The sequence below is a fragment of the Geosmithia morbida genome (genome assembly GCF_012550715.1).
Source record: "Geosmithia morbida isolate 1262 chromosome Unknown scaffold_3, whole genome shotgun sequence".
In the NCBI taxonomy this organism is placed as follows: Eukaryota; Fungi; Ascomycota; class Sordariomycetes; order Hypocreales; family Bionectriaceae; genus Geosmithia; species Geosmithia morbida.
The window spans coordinates 31,294-45,369 of record NW_023336190.1 but is presented as its reverse complement, the minus strand read 5'-3'; the positions used below and the strand labels follow the sequence as shown (position 1 = coordinate 45,369).

Below are 14,076 nucleotides of genomic sequence, written 5' to 3'. Positions count from 1 at the left end.
GGAGAGGCAAGAGAAATGGTCCGCTGTATCACCATCACTCCGTATCCCGTATCCGTGATATCTGTACAGATTGCAGATTGCAGATTGCAGATTGCTCGCTGAAGCTACTCGTAGGCTGGGTGATCTGCAGAGCGTTGTCGGCAAGGTGCTGCATTATCCTCTACATCTCTGTCCGATCTGACCGACTTCTACTCGGTCATATGCTATCAGCAATACAGCAGTACAATGATACTCACCCGTATGAATGGAAGCTGTATGCATATGCATATCCCGCCGTGACTGACYCCCCCYCCCCCCCCCCCCCCCCCCCCTTGGAATGTACGAATTTCGGGAAGAGAGCCGTGCCTGGGTCTGCTCGCATACATCTCGCCCAACACCGCCGTTCGAGGGCGGGACACCTCCAGATCCCCTGTACGCAGGCCCCTGTAAGCTTCCAGCTACAGGGCATCCAGGTGCTGTGGCTGTCGCTGTGACATTCCTGGAGCCCTGACGGAGGCTGCTGAGATGGCAGCCGAGCATCAGGTCAGGTCTGACTCTAGTAATGACGATGATGATGATGATAACAGTAATAGCAAGGAGTTCAGGGCCCTCCCCAAATGCCAGTCGGTGAACGTGTTCCGTCACTGGATACCATTCACCGGGGAATGAGGCCAGCGCGCCGCGCAAACTGCCGTCTCCTTTCCATCGTGTGTATGTGTGTGTGTGTGTGTGTGTGTGCGCGCGTTTGGTGCCGTTCACCTGATGTGTAATGATTACTCTGCATGTATATAATATATATATATATATATATATATACACTCGTAGTTGTATCATCTAATAACTATTACACGTACAGATTACCCGCACTCGTATTACGATGGATGCAAATCAGCTGGGGACTTTGAGGCATGGGACCAGCCAAGGGTTGTTGGGATCGAATCTGCTCTGTGATGATTCTGTAGTAGTAGTAGTAGTAGTAGTATGGATGATGGATGATAGTAATAGTAGCAGTGGTAATCATCATAATCATATTACGGATAACTCTCCCCTACTCGTAGTATTGACAGCCATGTACAGCCACGCATCTATATGCACGACTCTTGATCTTGCCTACTGGCTATCACTAGGGGGGGGGGATACATGGCCAAGCGTACCGGTTATGACGAGTCACCACCGTAACTCTCTGCATAGATTTCCGGCCCGAGATGTGAAAGGACGTCTTCATGGACAGACTCGTCATTGGCTGTGTTCGTCTTCATCTTCCTTCCGCGTCCTCATCGTCTCCTCTCATCCGACGCGTGGCTGTCGGGGTCTTTCTGCCGCTCCCACGTCAGATTGCTCTGTTGGCTCATCCGGTAGATGAGAAGAGGCGGCAGCGGCATCCGTCATGCAGGCATTCTTCTTCGTCTTCCTCTCCGTGATGCTGATGGCAACGCGTTACCAGGTGTAGGCTGTGATATTGATACTAGACGGTATGGGCATCTACCAAGCTCCGACATATCCTGTTCCGAATATCCTGTCCTGAAACCCCGGTCGATCGAAGAGGAGGAGAGACTGCGGCTCAGACGCGTCGCGACACGAGGCCGCCGCGACAGATGCATCCTACTTTCCCTCTTACTGTTCCCGGGGTGATGATACCGTGAATGGCCAGTCACCGAGGAACTGGATGGTATCTACCAACACGGCCCAGCCAACCTCTGCAGAGCAACCGAGCTAGCGTCGCAGGCTCACAACGTGAAGACCGCCCGTGCAGACATCACATGCATGTGACGGACACGTATCCTGGGACGTACACTGCCCACACACCCGTCACACAGCAGGGAGAGATGGGGTCGGCGGTAACGATGCCAAGGCCGAAGCCATGAGAGGAAGAGCTCCGGTGATCGCCCGCCTCTCACCTCTCGGCCCTCGATACATAATACCCTCGCTTCCCCCTTCTTACATGGCGAGCGATTCTCTCTATCCTGAGCATCACCAGCACCGTCCGAGACGTCAGCGGTTCAACGAGAGTGCATGGTGCATACCAGGAAGGAGAGGAAGCAAAGAAGCAGAGGAAGAAGAAAAGCTACCCATCAACACCACGAGAATCCGCACGCAATGCTCCCACCGCACCAACCACGTCAACCGTCTACCGAACAGGCGACGCGGGTGCCATCAGCACCATGAGCGACTTTTCCTGCCCGTGGCGAGCCGTCTGCACCGACGACAACATCTAGCTCCGATGGAGATCCAGTCGCAGCCGCTACACGACAGAGCCAACTCCGTGCTTCCGACGGGAATAGCTCGACGCCAGCACCAGCATGAGAATCGGGACGGATACGACGATGAGCTAGCCATGCACCTGCCCGACGACGAGCACCTGGAGGGCTGAGCCTGTCGCCTGAACCGGTCGCCTGAACCGCCCTCGACGACTCACGGCGGTCGAGCTAGTCTTCTCAGAGTCTTGTCTTGGGGAGGGGGGTCGATGGTCCGCAGATACATCCACGGATCATGGACCATCCGGACCACGGCTTCGATTCCCGGCAAGACTCGACCTCCTGAGGAGCATCAGCAGGCAGCTCCCGCCCTGCTTACGGGGCCACAGCCACCAAGCTACCGGGCCTGCCGCTGCGCAGAAGAAGAGGGAGCGGGGCCGATGCCAGGCAGGAGGGCTGACCATGTCCATGCTCGTACGAGCGATACAGACTACTTGTGAACGTATGAGCACAGATTCGGCCCCGGTCGCGTCGCCCTGGCCGCCGAAGCCAGGGGACCCAGCCACCCTTCCTGAAGATGGAAGGAGATGCGACGCTGAGGGCCTCGGCAGGCATGGAACCGAACGCGCATCAAGCTGATGGTTGTGCGTGTTGATCAACCGCTCATGATATACATGAGTACGGGTACCCTAGCAATAGACGGGACACGGCCACACAACCTTGTACCTCCCATACGAGCAAAAGGGGGAAAAAAGAAAAGAGAAGAAGAGAAGAAGAAAAAAGAAAGAACCAACATTCCTGATAATAGGCAGAAAGACAACCAACCATTCTGAGTCGGCCGATGTGGGACGATTTTTTTTTTTTAAAAAAAAAATTGCCCACTTGTCTGTTTAACCCTGATATTCATCTTCGCAAGCATCCGGCTGGCCCTCCAACGATGGGCCCTCGGACTCGTCACGGCTACTATCCATGCATATGACGATCACGGCATATCACAGCTGCGCCGGACACCGGCTATTCATATAAACACGCTCTTCGGATAGGACCATCATGTCCATATAGTATCACCTGCTACATGTACTATCGTACATGAAGAACTATGACACCGCGTGGGGCCTAGAGCCATGTAGGTCTTTACGTGTTTTGTCAGACCCAGCAGGGTGACGGACAAGAGGCAATTCTTCTTTCAGGAAGAGCTATTCTATACTCTAGTAGAAACAAAAAAAAAACCAGAAAAAAAACCTCATAGAAGCGTCTTCAGCCGCCTTCTTGAAGATGATCACTTGCCTCACGCCCCGACTCCCGTTGCTGTGGTCTTGAGACGGGGGATTCTTCATCCGACAGTTCCTTGTCCTTTTGCCTATGATGATGATTCGATGCATTCTTCCTGGAACCTCTAGGAAGCTCTGAGAGCCTCTTGGGAAAAAGAAAAAAAAAATCTCGTCCTAGGTCGAGTTTAGGGTTTAGGGTTACAGTTACATACATGCACATGGCCGACTTGCACGGTCAACCTGATCTCTTCACGCCTTCTCGTCCTCCCATATGAAACTTGTACGTTTTTTCCATACAAGAATAAGCCGTACATGGAGAGGATATCTATTGGGGGGGGAATAGAACAAGAAGAAGAGAGAAAAAAGATTACTTAGCGTTTGGTGTTCGGGGCGAGGATGAACCTTACGCGCGCGCGTTTCCTGAGAATATGCGGTGAGCTCGACTTGGGATGGAAGCGCTACTCTATCCCTTCTGCCCACGGCGTTTCGTCCAGACCTGGTTTCCGGAATGGTGTCCGCCTGAGGAGATGGCAATGCTGAAGACGGAGAGGCCGGGGGGTGCGGACGGCGTATGACCGGTCGGAACCGGCACAGGGCACAGCCGTCCCGGCGTGCTACGGCGAGACGGAGCACCGCGGCGCCCGGGCTCTCATCCTCTTCGACATGAAGGGGAGGGGAGGGGCCGCTGCCTCGCCACCTCGCCACGCCGGAGAGTGTATTGCATCGGCCCTGGACGAGGAGGATGTGGCGGGCCTGTTGCGGGGGATGTCTTTCGTCACTTGCCGGATCCGGCGTATCGCATGGTGGCAACGAAAGCTGGAGGACTTCTACATGGTGAGGAGCAAAGGCGTCGGATCTCGGATCTCTCGAGGCGACGGTACCGTCACCATCCTGGAATGTTGGGAGGATGGGAGTTCAGGTGAGCTTGACGCTGTACGTGATATATCCCATCCATGCACATCTATCCCCCATCCGTGCATTGCATACTATGAAATCCGCTTTTTTTTTTCGAAAGATAAGCCGAACTGTTATTTCCCCTCTGCTTGATAATCAACCGTACCGCGCGTATGAGAATAACGTGCGCTCCGATACATGTCCGATCCTGCAGGTCCTACTTGCATAGCATATGTATGTGGGGTTTTCTCCCCCCCCCCCCCCCTTCTCTCTCTCTCTCTCTCTTCTCTCAGTCTCTCTCACTTTTTGTTATATTTTTTTATTCTTCTTTTCCACTTATCCTTCTCCTTAGTTCTTTTCCTCTCTTCATCGGACAGGCTGAATAAACTTCAAAAGCCAAAAGAGTTTCTTGCAAGAAGAAAAGAAGAGAAACCTTCCTAGTCAGATCAAGACAAAGCGAATCCCGCACTAACAGAATAAATAATCAACATGCTTGGTTGACTCGGCGGGGTTTCGGAATTAACAAGAGGGAAAAAAGGAATAAAAGAAAAGAAAAAGAGAAAAAGAGAATTATAAATCCAACTTTCGTTCCGCTCTCTGATATCCAATTCCTGTGATGATACCATATCAACCGATACCCCCGCCACCCCCACCTTGCGTCATCTCACAACGTATCTGTCTATACTCGCTACAAATCTGTCTAATCTTTTTTTGGGGAGGTTTTTTTTTTTTTTTTTCTTCAGGTTTCCATTCATGATTTTTTCTTCCTTCTCTCTATTCCTCCTTGCATCCTCAACATTGTCTCGATATCAATGACTGTTCAGAAAAAGTCCGTGGCTTCTGGGCCAGAAAAGGGTGAGTCCATCCATCCCCAAGTCTTATTAGCCGTGAATGATATAGAGAGGAGAAGAAGAAGAACGGGGAACAAACAGGCTGGCTTGACTTGACTGACTGATATCGAAAGTCTGGGCCTCTCTGCTCACAAACATCAACTACCTGCCGGGAATCCTGACCCTGCACGACTCCCTCCAGCGCGCCGGCACCGCATATCCCTTCATAGCACTGACGTCGCCCTCGCTGCCGCGCGAAGCCCACGCCGCCCTCGCCTCTCGCGGCATCCGCACCCTCCCGGTCCCTCACCTGGCGCCGACCCGCACCCACGACTACGGTAACGATGCCCGCTTCGTCGACTCGTGGACCAAGCTCGCCGTCTTCGGCCTCACGCAGTTCCGCCGCGTCACCCTGCTGGACTGCGACATGCTCATCCGCCCCGGCGGCTGCGGTATAGACCGCCTCATGAACACCCCCCTGCCGGGCGACATGGTCTTCGCCGCCTCCCCGGCCTGCACCTGCAACCCCTACGGGAAACCTCACTACCCGCCCTCCTGGGTCCCCGCCAACTGCGCCTACACCCCGCAGCACGCCCGCCCGGACGCGGCCCAGCGGCTCGCCCCCGGTCGCGGTCCCCTCGGCAGGCTCAACAGCGGCACCGTCGTGCTCGAGCCGTCCGTCGCCGTCTACCGTGAGATCCTCGCCATGCTCGAGAGGGAGGAGACGGCCCGCATGACCTTTCCCGACCAGGACCTCCTGGCTGACCTCTACCCCGACAGGTGGGTCGTGCTGCCGTACGTCTTCAACGCCCTCAAGTCCATGCGCCGCGAGGGCGTGCACCGCCATATCTGGCGCGACGACGAGGTCCGCATCGTCCACTACATCCTCAGCCCCAAACCCTGGGACGAGATGGACGCCCACGGCAGGTGGACCGGTGAAGACGAGACGCACAAGTGGTGGGTTGATGCTACGCTCAAGAGGAGGGCCGACGAGAGGGTCAGGGGCATCTATGATGGGTACTGACGTCTCCTCTTCTCCTTCCTCTTCTCATTGTCGACTTCTTCCTCCCGTTCTTTTGGCTGCCAGATCAAGTTGGGAATCTTTTCTTCTTCTTCTTCCCCCCCCCCCCCCCCCCCATTTCCAGCTTCTGTTCTTTTTCTATTCTGTTCCCATGCCGACTCATGTCCTCTCACATGCCAGCTCATCATTCATGTCAGTACGTTTCGAACCCATCATTAGATAACAAGTCTACTCAGGGTAGGAGTTAGTAAGATAGGTATTAATCAGGTCTGCCGAGTATTGATAGTAAGTAGTAGTAAAATTTTATGCCATGTAGTAATAGTAAAAGGTATTAGTAATATAAATTGTATATATCAACATCCTCGTCGTCTCGCTCGTGCCGACTTCGACACCGTTCTTGTCGGAATAGACAAGAACATCTCCGATGAGATCAGAATGGCAGCTATTCTGTCAAGAAGGAAAAAAAACGAGTCTACTCGAGATAGGCGGGTAGTGAGACAAGTGACGAGGTCTGCCGAGTAGTAGCGAGATAGGATCTGTGTTGTAGAAGTCGAGGAAACCAGTGGTAAGTGTATGTATATCGATCGTTGTCCCCTTCGTTTTTCGATGGAATCCGTGGTCGGTAACTATTCTTCTAGCTTTTCTGATTCCTCCTACCTCACTCTCGTGTAGTCTTTTGATAGGCCCCTGCACCCGTCGAATAGCATATATATAATATACACGGATACATCAACACTCACATACATTATGCCCTTGAAAAGGGGAGGGGGAGGTAAGAATTATCAATCAAGCATCGTCGTACAGTATCATTCAGTAACAATCTAATGCGTATGCCAGTATGCGCCCGCTACATAAGAAACAAGAGGAATGGGGTAGAAGAAGAGGAAGGAAAAAGAGGGCCGGTCCGTACTCCAAGTGCATCCTGACTTGTAACAGCATCTCCTGCGTTTCAAAGGAGAGAACAGATGGACAAAAAGATGAAAAATAAAAGAGCGGGAAAAAAATGGAGAGCAAAACACCGTGTCGTCAAACACTTTCCTCTACAATCCAATGGGATTGATCGCCTTCCTTCTTTTCCTTATCGCTTAGATATAAAAATGGCAATATGCACGCTTCTGGATATCTGAAAATTGAACCTTGGTGAGGTCGTCTTGGGTCGTCTTGAGTCGTAAAGGGGTTTCTAGTGTTTTTTGTATTTCTGCCATGTCTGGGACTCCAAGTTGAATGGAGAGGTGAAGCAAGACGGTGCTAAGAACCGAGAAGCCGGTGAAGGGGGGGGGGGTGGTGGTGGTGGTGTAGAGGAGGGGAAGTAGAGGAGGGTAGAATAGGAGATAGGGAAGATGGTGAAGAGGAGCCATAAAGGAGAGAGAGGAGGGAAAGATAGTTGAAGAAGAAGAAGAAGAAAAAAGAAGAAGAAAGGGCAAAACAAAACCAACCTCGTCAACCCTCCGTCTATGTTGCGGGTCGATGGCACTCGTCACCCCCATGAGCGTCTGCCCAACCACCTTGGTCACTCCCACAGCCGGCCTGAACACAATCGTAGGCGCCCTCTTCCATACGGCCTTGGCCGCCCCGCCAGGCGACCGGCTCTGCATCACCTCCCCGGGCACGGCGATTATGGCGTCCCTGGCGAGGTTGACGTCCCGAGTGAGCGACCGATATCCGCCGCGCAGACCCTGCAGGACGCTGGGCGGCGGGTCGGCGTACAGCGAGATCTGCTTGCGCTCCTCCGGCTCCCAGTCTTCCTCTGCGTCGCTGCCGTCCCACCCGCCGACGTCCACGGCCTGATCCTGCCGTCGGCCGTTCTCGGTGAGCATCTCCTCCGCACCCTGCAGGGCGTACTGGGTACCCACGGCCAGCTTGGCGCCCAGCTTGACAATCTCGGTTCCCGTCGTGCGTGCGAAAGCCGCCGCTCCCTTAGAGATGCTGCGCACCACCCTGCCATCCTTGTGGTACTCGCGAATCGGAATCTCGACAAGATCCTTGATGCCGCTGCCGATGGTGACGAGGGAGCGGACGGGCGCGAGACCCGCAATCACACCAGGCAGCTGGTTACGGGTCACGTCCGGCGTCCAGAGGTCGTTGAGCGTCTTGCCGAGCCGGTCGAAGCCCGAGATGCCGTAGATGATGGCGTGTCGGAGGACCATGTTGGCATTCTCCAGCACGATGAAGTTCATGAATTCCGACGTGTGACCCGATCGCAGGCCCGCGTAGTCGACCCGCTTCGGCTTGAAGTCGAGCTTGACAGGCACGCTCATCACCTCGGCCCTTTGTATGAACGGCACATCGCTGGGTGACGAGTGCACCGGCACGCTGCCGTCCTTGAACTCGAAGAAGCGCGTGATGAAGTCGAGAGCGTCCTGGTCCACGTGGAGTCGCACCGGCAGCAACGTGGTGCGGAGCACAATCTCCGACACGGGGAGATCCGAGAGCGGCCTGACGTTGAGCATCTCCAGATGCAGCATGGGCGCACCCATCTCCCGCTCCCCCGCATCCCGGTCGTACGTCGCAAACTTCTTCCACGTAGAGCTGGGCACGTGGTCAAAGACGTCGACGTTCTGGACGCGCACGTCCAGGCTGCTCTCTGTGTTGTCCGCACCCGGAGCATACGCAAACAGGTCGGCATTGATGCCCTGGAGCTCAAAGGTGATCTTGTGGTGCCTGCTCCTGTTGAGCTTGAGGCGCTTCGACTTCTGGTGTGCCCGTCCCGCTCGGGTTGCGGTGACACCCGTAAAGGCCGTCGTCGCCACCGACTCCGTCTCGGTCGCATTGTCATTGAGGTTGTCGTTGATGGCCCGCGACAGCTCACGCGGGTCCCGGTTCGCCGGAACGCCGATGTAGATGGAGTTGAACAGGAAGTCTCCAATCGCCTCCTCATCTTCGAGCTCCTCCTCGTAGACGTTGGACGACCCCTCGGCACGTGCCTGGCGCTCGAGCGCCTTGTGCTCGATATCGTGCACCGCCTTGCCAATAACGTCGCGTGTCTGCACCCAGTCGTAGCCGTCGAAGAGGTTCCAGATGAAGTGCGTGTCCCGTACGGTCACCTTGAGAGGGCTGCGCCTGACAAGCTTCTCGGGTGCTCGGTCGTACGTGTTCTTCTTGGAATTCCACGTCTTGGCTGTAGGGTGGCCACTGTCGGGGCTGCTCTCGGCAGCGAAGAAGCCCTCGTGTATCTCCAGGCCTCCACCATCGCTATCGTCGTCGGCGGTCACAGCGGCGTCGTTCAGCGAAGCCTGGGTGCCGGACAGGAGGACGCCTTCGTCGGTGTCCTGCATCGATGCCGTCCCGTCAGACGATATGCCCGATGACTTCATGGCGTCAAACATCTCTTCTCCGTCCACGCCATGCTCATTGTAGTACCTTGAGTCGACGCGCAAGGGGCTGTCGTTCCCGTATCCGATGTCTGAGCCACTCCCGGCCATCTCTTGGGCACCCGCAAAGTCCTGGTCAAAGTCGTACTCTCCTTCCGGCCTCCCAAAAGCCTCGGCCGAGATAGAGGCCAGAAGATCTTCCATCGGCATCACGTTCGTGCGGTACTTGATCTCCTTGCTCGGCGGCGTCGGGGGCTTCAATGCATTTGCCAAGGAGATGAGTGTCTGGGTAGAATCGGCACACGTCTCGAGGACCAGGAGATCATCGCGCACATCCACCTGAACCTGCTTCTCGCCGTCTGGGCCCGGGTCCACGCTGACGACCACTGTGGCGGATGATATGTAGCAGATGTCCACATACCCCTGGACGCGCAGGTCAGCCACCTGCTTCGACGCTATCGAGGCAGACCGTCGGTGGGACATGGCCCTCCTGTGGTCGGGAGGCACCAGCTGTCCCACGTCGTCGATCAGGAGAATGGAGGCCTTGTTGATAGCGAGAGTCGCCCTGAGCGCATCCTCCTTCGGAAGAACGACCTGGAGCCGGGATTCGGTCAGGGAGATGGTCATCTTGGATGTCCTGCCGAGCGGGTTGAGGCCGATCAGGCAGTCCCCAAACCCGACGTCCAGTGTCATAGGTTTCTTGGGCTTGGAGGAAGGGTCCGCTGGCTGCTGTCTGCTAGACTGCGCCAGCGTGGCTTGAGCCTGGTCACCAAGACTTGCCACCGAAGCTGCGAGGCCGGATTCAAAGTCTTGGGGCGTGGCATCGTCTCCTAGGCCGAGAAGGTCCATGATAAAAGGTACACGGTACTCGACGGCCACATGCTGTAGCTTCAGTTTGATGACCGGCTCGATGTCGTCGCCAATCATGCGCGCCATCATGACAGGGACCCGGGACGCACCCTGGCCCGAGAACTGCGCCGAAGACCTGACCAGCTCCTCCTCCCCGTTGCGATGCAGGGACAGCCCGCAAGCTGCCACGGCCAAGAGGGAGGGTACGGTGATGTGGGCAGCCTCCAGCTGGTCCAGGGCAAGGTCAAGCACGCCGATCCCGCCGCCGCAGTCCACCTGCGCCGTCGTCTTCTGTATCCTGGCCAGGGTCAGGAGACCGGGGCGGTCATCCTCGGGGAGGTACTTTGCCACCGTGGACAGCTTCGCGATATCGTCGCCAAATGCTGGCAGGATGGACAGCTGTGCGAGGTTCTTGACGCGTGTCGCGACGGCGTCGACTCCGACCCGCAGGACAGACCCCTTCCTCCTCTGCCTCAAGAGCGTGTCTACCATTATCTCGTCGTTGTCACCGTCGAATTTGGCACTGGACGGCGTGATGAGCTCGAGCAGCCGCTCGAGGTCGGCATCCTTCGGAGTCGTGTGGAAGTCCAGACGGATACCGCTGGCCTCGGTGGTGATGGCGGGGTCAGCCATGGAGTTCCGTATGTGCGGGCCCGACAGGCGAAGGAAGCTGATGGCGACGCCGAGGACTTCGTCTCTGCTGATAAGCTTGATGGCGCTCGACTCGGCAGACACGCTGCAGTCCTTTCCTCGAAGCTCTACGTATGAGCCTCCTAGTCGGAGGCTGATCTTGCTCTCCGAAGCTGCCGTCTTGTTGTTCGGTTCGACGGGAGCCTCGAAGCGCACGCCACGCGGCTTCGGCTTGGCTGGAGAGCTCTGTTTCACGGTGGAGGAGTGCACAGACGCCATGGATGTGCTCATATTGAGGAAACTGCTGAGGCCGCCGAACCAACCAAACGTCTCATCGAGCCTCTGCAAGTCAATCTGGATGGCAATGGGTAGGGTCTCGACGTCAATGCGAACATCACCGTTTGATTGCACCATGTTGATTGCCACGTCGTGTCCCGAGGAGAGAAAGGTGTCACGAACGGACGTGCTCATCGGCCGTGCTTTGTCAAACGAAATGATGTCATCATTGGCGTGGCCGAAGCGGAACTTTTCAAGCTCGAGCTTGATGGTAGGCACCACGTCCTGACTCGACGATTTGGCCTCACGCGTCTTGGAGGCCGGACTGGGATATGATACGGAAGCCGTCAAGTTCTGCAGGGTGGCATTGAGCAGCACATCGTTGTCGAAATTGAACACGCTGGGGCCCATGTAGCGTTCGATAGTATCAGCAACACCGCCTAGTTGGTTGACAAAGTCGATGGATATCTCCTGCAGATTCAGCTTGAGCTCAGGGGGCGGGGCGGAGGGCGCTGCAGTCGGGACCTTCGGTGCCTGCGGACCAGACTCAGCCGTGGGGTCAGGCTTGGGTTTGACTGCCTCGCTCAACCTTCCCGTGATGACGGCAAGTAGGAAGCCGAGCGAGGCATCAAAGCGGATAGATATCGGGGACAGATCAACCTCCAGGGCGTTGTCCGCGTCATCATCGGCCGGCGGCTGATAGGTGGAAGCCGGACGATGCCGGGTATCCCTGGGGGCGGAACCGTGAATCGAAAAGGCTCCAGGCGCCTGCGGGTAGGCAGACCGGTCGAGGTTGGCGACGGACTCTGCTGAAGAGGTCTCCGCATGAACATGATGATGGTGCGTGGGTACGTAGATGGAGATATTGTCCAAAGACAGGAATTCTTTGACCAGCCTGGCCGGGCCTTTGGGCGTGGCCGCGTCATCTAGTTCGATGCCCTTTAGCGACTCTTCGTCGTTCGGCCGGTCGCCGACAGGCTCCGGTGAGATGGTCCTATCCTCGACGGTCGCAGGCTTAGGCGTCGGTGAAGCCACCGGCCCGTCCTCGACAACAGACTCTTCGCCCCAACCGCCAGGCATCACGCTCCGCGGTGCGTCGTCAGGCGGCCCCGGGGGGGTGGTGGTCGGCTGCGCTATGTCTATGAGCGAAGCAGGGCGCTGGAGCTCTGGGGAGCGTGGGTGTTCTCCGGAGCTACCTGACGAGAATGCGCTCAGGTACATGCTCTCGGCTTCTTCATGAGTGTAGAGATGAGAACGAGTCAGATCGTCCTCGTTGGAGCTGTCGCTGGCATCGTCGAATGCGGTGGCGTTAGCGGCAGGAGAAGCGGGCTCATCATCTCGGGCTCCTGCCAGGGTCGCACCGGACTCTCGGGAGCCCGAGAGACGCGCACCTTCGGACTGCTCAGAGGCCGACCCTGACTGGGCACTAGCCCACAAGGGAGGGTGAGTATCAAGGAGCGCAGAGTCAGCGACAGCCATGGTGGAATGGAACATGGACGCCTCCGGGGACGCATCAAACCCATGGTAGATGGATGCGCGGGGCGTGGGAGGTCCGTCGTCGTCATGCAGGTCGCCTTCGGACATGTCATCGTACGGGATGCCCAGGGCTTCTTCGCTGTCCTCTAGTGAACCTTCGGATCCCGAGGAGGCGTCGTCGTCTTCGCGGCCGTCGTCGAGAGGCAGGGTCCCCACCGACCCCTGGGGTGCGGAGGGAAGGGTGCCCGAAGGCTGCAGAGGGCTGACCTGTTCGACACCGGAGCCTTCCCTCGTGGGCGGGTTCCTGGTCATGGCGGGGGACGAGGCGAGCGAGGGCGACGCCGTGGAGGGGGACCGTGCCAGTGCCGATAAGACGCTGGCTTCCAACACCAGATAAGCACGGACATTCTTGAGGGAGATGTGGCGTTTTCCCTCCTTGGGAACGATGGCAGGGGATGCAGCATCCTGGGTGGTGACGCCCTGGACGTCGATGCGCTCGAGGGAGACCTGGAAGGACACCGGTTCGGGGTTAGATGAGGCCGGGTCAACGGGGACGTTGGCCTCGAGCTGGAATGTGACGCTGCAGATGTTGATCTGGGTGCGATCCACGACGCCCTGGAGGAAGTCGGCGAGGAAGGATGGTAGTGACAAGGGCTGTCCCGTCCCCAGAGGCTCGTCCTCGACGCTCCCATCATCGCTCATAGATACCGAGGCGCCGAGGTCCTGGGTCTCAGCCACCAGGGCATCTTCCAGCTGCTTCCGTTCCGACGAAGGTTGTGAGTCGAGGAACGACTGGGCCAGGTCGACCGTATTGGGGACGATATCGTGACGGTGGGGGGCTTGCGTTCCCGGATCCCCCGTCGTGGCGGCGGGTTTCCGCTCGGTGTCGAGGACTTGGAGCCTGACGTCGACGCCGTCGACGTCGATGATGATGGGGCTCGTGTAGATGTCGACGGGGACGGTGATGCGTAGCAGGATCACCTTGGCTCGTCGGAGTCGGAGGGTCGGGGGCAGCTTCAGCAGCTTCTCGAGTTTCTGTGTTGCCGTGTCAGCCAGTCAAGACTACTACCAAAATAGATGAAGAGGTGGGGTTCGGGGTCAGGTCAGGTCAGGTCAGGTCAGGTCCCAACTTGGGCCCCGAGAGATCGGTCAACCCACCTTGAGCTTGACGCCGACGTCACGGAATTCGAAGACACTATTCCTCCCGATGGCCAAGTCCAGGTTATCCATGTCCAGGGCGTCCGCATCGAGCAGGTCCAGCCTGGCCAGGGCATAGCGGAGCAGCCTCTTGGGCATCGAGGAGCTCCGAAATGACCGGAATAGGGTGGCCATGGTGGCTGCTTG

At 56.9% G+C, this 14,076-nt stretch overlaps 2 protein-coding genes across 2 annotated transcripts; one reads left to right on the top strand and one right to left on the bottom strand.

Annotated features, from left to right (window-relative positions):
* Positions 1-5,151: 5,151 nt before the first annotated feature.
* Positions 5,152-6,193, top strand: GMORB2_4957 (glycosyl transferase family; the record flags this gene model as incomplete). The annotated part of the gene is made up of 2 exons (XM_035466931.1): positions 5,152-5,194; positions 5,304-6,193. The coding sequence occupies 2 exons, from the start codon at positions 5,152-5,154 to the stop codon at positions 6,191-6,193; spliced, it is 933 nt and encodes a 310-aa protein (XP_035322943.1).
* Positions 6,194-7,370: 1,177 nt separating this feature from the next.
* GMORB2_4956 (autophagy-related protein 2) lies at positions 7,371-14,064 on the bottom strand (the record flags this gene model as incomplete). Its single annotated transcript, XM_035466930.1, has 3 exons — positions 7,371-7,388; positions 7,627-13,767; positions 13,891-14,064. The coding sequence occupies 3 exons, from the start codon at positions 14,062-14,064 to the stop codon at positions 7,371-7,373; spliced, it is 6,333 nt and encodes a 2,110-aa protein (XP_035322942.1).
* Between the last annotated feature and the right edge of the window lie 12 nt (positions 14,065-14,076).